General features: G+C 29.1%; 2 protein-coding genes across 3 annotated transcripts in view; both read right to left on the bottom strand.

Annotated features, from left to right (window-relative positions):
• Window positions 1–5,175, bottom strand: part of LOC119669188 (rho GTPase-activating protein 21-A) — a 186,605-nt gene that overhangs the window by 99,998 nt on the left and 81,432 nt on the right. The window lies entirely within an intron of this gene.
• The window catches only part of LOC119673304 (integrin beta-PS-like), a 17,089-nt gene continuing 12,015 nt past the window's right edge, over window positions 102–5,175 (bottom strand). Inside the window, exons 5-8 of the mRNA XM_038084568.1 lie at window positions 1,885–2,055; window positions 1,548–1,811; window positions 729–1,477; window positions 102–624 (exon numbers count right to left, since the gene is read on the bottom strand). Coding sequence (XP_037940496.1) covers window positions 102–624; window positions 729–1,477; window positions 1,548–1,811; window positions 1,885–2,055 — 1,707 coding nt within the window. The remainder of the gene's footprint in view (window positions 625–728; window positions 1,478–1,547; window positions 1,812–1,884; window positions 2,056–5,175) is intronic.

The raw sequence follows: 5,175 nt of genomic DNA, 5'->3' as shown, positions 1-5,175 counted from the left end.
TTAACATTTTCATTTATTTGTTAGTAAAAGTGTATTAAATTTTCATTAGTGTCCCTTAAAGGATCAAACTTAACCACAATTTATTAATAATTTAAACGTTTTTAATGATAATTTATGCTTCGGTATATCAATGCTTTTATGCAACTTACAGTATCCCATTTGGCATTCATACGTTCCTTTTCGAAACGTGCAAATTCTCGCCTGTCATGTATCGTCGTCAACAATTTCCACAATAACAATATAGCCAAGCCAACTAAAACAATGGCGGCTATAACACCTAATACTATGCCTAACATGAATACTTTTGGTGGACATTCACGTTCTTGTTGCGCATAAATTTTAATTTCATTATTAATTTCAGTGTATTTGAATGAAAATTTGCAATCGTCTTCATCGAAGAACCAACATTGGTATTCTTTTTCTGGATCATCTATGATGACCTTCTCAACTCCAATAGGATTTATGTTAATGCAATTATCTGCACAATCCTTTGGATCTTTCAAAGGACCAGTTTTATACATTTGACATTGGACACAGTCTTTAAGCTCTTGACAACGTCTAGAACATGTGGGACATTTTTCACAGTAATCGCCAGAATAACGACCTTCTTCAGTAGTTTTGCATCTGAAATGAAATGAAAAAAGTAATAATATAGTACATATACGAAATAAAGTGAGTGTTGTTATTCATATGTAAATAAACAAATTCCCAGTTACTGATTAACTTACTTGCATACACCACATTCACATTCACCGTGTCCGGAACAAATTTCACCGCCATTTGGTGGTATGCATGTGTGATTGGAAGCTTGACAATCACAAGCTGCACCAGTCCAACCAGGTTTACATTCACAAACATTACATGCGCATATACCATGATCGGGACCAGAGCATAACTGTTGCTTATGACGTTCACACGAGAAGTTATCACACTCACAGAAGTCGCCTGTTATTTTTTCTTCGGGATTATCACGTTGCTCGCAGTGGCAGATACCACACAAACACATACCACGTCCATTACAATCCTGTGTACTATTACCAGCGCGACAACCGATATCACTTTCTTTATGAGAATGCGCGTCTGTCACAGAACATTCACAATTCCGACCAACGTACGATTCATCGCACTCACAGATGCCGCACATGTACGTGCCATGACCATTACAATATGCTGAATTAGTTTCATATCCAATCGAACCAGGTTTCTCACAAGGACACGAACATAACAATTCCAAATCGATAATCAAACTTTCATTCAAACCGACTGGATAAATTTGTATTGTTTGTTTCCAGTCACGTGGATCGGCTGGGCATGATGTTACCGAAATCTGTGCGGTGAAATAAACCAACTGACCAACTTTAATATCATCACATTTTGCTGTAGGAACTGCAGTGCCATTATTTAGGCACGCAGAATGATATGTAATTTTTACATTGCTAGTGGCGTTATCTTTCATTTCAATAGACGAAGAGATTTTCTATTTTAAAAAAATACGGAAAAAATTAATCAAAATAAATTTACAATATTTACTTTTTCATTTTACTTACACTGTACTCCTTACGCACTAAGGTAACCACATTAGAGGAATCCTCTGAGAGTATAGCACTTGTAGAACCTTCGATATGTTTTGACAATTTGGAATACACAGAATGTTGGTTTGCAGTTACGGCAAATATTACGTTAATAGCGTTTTGTTTAACTTTGTGATTGATTTGAGATATACTGGGATAGTCTTGTATTACGGAATGCGTGTACAATCCATCGCGATCCAAATGGCATTCACCATCGTTAGGCGCAATAACACCACCGAGCTATATAAAATAAATAAAAGTAAATATAAAATAATTACGTTGAAAACTTTTTACAAAAATTGCAGGAACTTACTTTGCCATCACCGGCATAATGAAATCCTGCATCTGTTGAGAAGACCAATAGGCGTCGAGCTTTCTCGCGCCAGCCTATTTGCTGACGACAAGCGATAGCCTGCATAATAGCATCGAAACCACCTTCCGGTGCATCCAGATTACCAGATACAGCAGCATTTTTGACTTCAGACTATTGTTGTTATAAAATTTTAATAATATATAAATTTTTAAAATTCATTATTAATTCATTGTGATTTTTGATATTATTTTAATTATTTATACTTTTTAGTTTTTGATACACTCTTGAATATAGAAAATTTAGCAAAAGAATTCATTCTTAAAATCTAGTTTTATTAGTGTTCTGAAATTAAGAATTGCATAAATTTCGAATAGAAATTTATAATTTATATATAAAAATAATTTAATTTATTGGTTGACTTAGATGCTTCACTCAAATACTCTAAAAACTTTAAGACATTTGTAAAAAAAGAATTGAAGTTGTTACGTCCAAAGAGTGACAGTCCTTCAGGATGTCGATGGTATTAGCCATTTCGATGGGCTTCACATCTAGAAATCGAAGGATGAAAGCATAATATTGATGACACCTCAGCATCATAACAGCTCAACTCAATAGATTTTAAAATATTTTAGAGTAAATTTTCTTTTATATTTATATATGAAAAAGAAATTTGCCATTGCGAATAAGGTTAAGGTTTTTTAAAGTAGATATGTCGTATTTGTCTATTGTAATCAAAATCGAATCAAAGGGATAAATAGAAGGATTTGTCTATCGTATTTGTCTATTCTCTAATCAAAAGTAATCCAATCAATAACAGAGGGATAAATAGCAAGATTTTAAGGGATAGGGATTATGATATAGGGAGAAAAAAAAGTAGAACAGGTAAAAGGAGATATCAAGAAAAGCAGGAATAATGCATACAGAGAAAAAAAACTCAGACAAGGAAAAGAAGAGACATAGGCAGAACACTAGAGTATGTGTATTATAAAAAAAGTAGGAAAAAAAATATATTTCTGCTATATTTAGGTTAGGTTTTACCAGCGATCCAAAGGTCCACTTAAGATGAATAAAAAACTTAATAGCTTACAAACCATCTTGAACCTTGTACAATGTCTAAAATGCTATTTAGAGAGAAATACTGGAGCTGGTCAAGATCTTCAAAAAAGAAATGGTATCTTTTGAAATCTTTTAGAAGGAAATAACTTCCAAAAATAATTAATTGATGCAGCGTATGCGCTGGACAGTAAGAAAGTGGATATGAGGCATTTTTTTTGCTCTCTCCACAACTACGACAGGATTGATTAAACAGGAGATATAGTCATCTATCATGATTCCCTTTATATTTGGTTTTATAGAACCAAAAATCATTATAATAGCATTTTCTGAAGTTTAATAAAAAAACTTGTCAATGCAAAGCGTAAAAAGAGTAGCGTACTTCAAAGTTAAATTCTGCAGAACCAGCGGAATTTGAGCAATCAAAAAAGTAAATATTTATTATTGTAGTCTCACTTTAAATAATATTAGATTCTTAACATTATTATTATATATATTTAAAGTTTAATTGCATTTCAGGTGATCAAAACTAATAATTCAGCAAAAATTATTAGATTAACGCTAAAAGTTTGGTTACTGAAATGCACTATCAATATTGATAATATTGATAAATTAAATGATAAGATAAAAAATAAATAAACAAAAGTAAAAAAATCTAACATAATTTTAAGTATTATTCAAGAGTGTATCTTAATTATTATAACAAAAAAAAAATAAAAAAAGCATTAATTGTCATATGAAATTCCACAAAAATAGATAAAAATTAAATGAGACATGTTAGCGCATGGCTGAGTTTGTTAGTATGAACTGAAACCATTTAAAAGCAGATTAGTTATGTTTTCTATGCCACGTTTCAAGCTGTCCCATGCAATTTTAAATAAGATTAACATCAATCCTCATGCATAAAAACTACTCCAAACTTAATATAAATAAAACCATTAAAATGCTTTTAATGTAAAAATTATGTTAAACTACGTTCGATTTCATTCAATCGATTACTACGACGACAACTTACAGAAAATCGATATGTATCCGTGCTTAAAGCCATTACATTACGATAGCCGTAAGGTGCTGCACAGCCCGTACACGGCTCTTCCAGACTATTATTGATCGATGCGATCGATATATAGTTTCATGTAGTACGACATGAGTAAATGTTTACAAAATGCAATATGCACATATATATGTGTATAGTATTTATGTAAAAATGTTTGTAATAGAAAATGGAGAAAGTAGAGATAAAAAAGAGAACAAGAAAATAAATGTTGTAATATGTAAGTTAATGCCAAATTTAAAAAAATTTAATTTGGAATATATATATATATTTTAAATAGTTCATTAATAAATAAATTTTAAATTTTGATAATGAAAGTTATGAAATTAGTCAGTTTTTTTTTTATTAAAAAAATTTTTTTTTTTTTTTTCAAAATGAACTAATTTCATTTTTTGATGGTAATATTTTGAATTTTCTGCTTACACATAACACATATGATATGCCGATATTATATAGTATATAGCTTACAGACTAAAGTACGAGTACATATGACTTACACATAATTTATTAATGAATTACAACAAATAAATAGGTGCAATATAATATATAATTACTGTGCTTTAGAATTATGTATATATGTATACACCAATCCTCATCATTCTATGCATTAATGTATATGCCCATATAACTTAGAGATATAATTAAAACTTACTTAAAATCCAAAAAAAAAAAAAAATAGTGATTATAATCAATCATATTAAAAACTACACATTTAATTCATGCCACAACATGCAATTTTTATGAAACATAAAAAAAGTAAATAAAAATCAAATAAAAATAAAATAAAATGAAAAAAAATTTAATTCCAAATTTTTATTTTTTAATTAATCAGATTTTTTGATTCTTCTGGTATTATAGAATAATACAAATAAATGTTTTTCGAATTTTTTTAATTATTTTATGATCAAAATTATTTTTTAATAATTATTATATTCGTATTGGTGTCGACCTCAATATTTATGTTTGAAATTTTTGCCGGGCTTTAGGTCGTGGTTTTTAATTTTAAATTTTTATATAATAACTTGTATTTTATATAAAATAAATAAAAACAAACTTTGAATTAAATAAAATATCACAAAGATTAATTTATGTAATAAATTATTTTATTAACAAATATTTCGACCATCTTCAGTCTGTTTTTATTTATTTTATATAAAATACAAGTTATTATATAAAAATTTAAA

The sequence above is a fragment of the Teleopsis dalmanni genome, chromosome 1 (assembly GCF_002237135.1).
Source record: "Teleopsis dalmanni isolate 2A chromosome 1, ASM223713v2, whole genome shotgun sequence".
Taxonomy (NCBI): domain Eukaryota; kingdom Metazoa; phylum Arthropoda; class Insecta; order Diptera; family Diopsidae; genus Teleopsis; species Teleopsis dalmanni.
The sequence above is the reverse complement of the archived record's forward strand: the minus strand, read 5'-3'. Positions and strand labels throughout refer to the sequence as shown.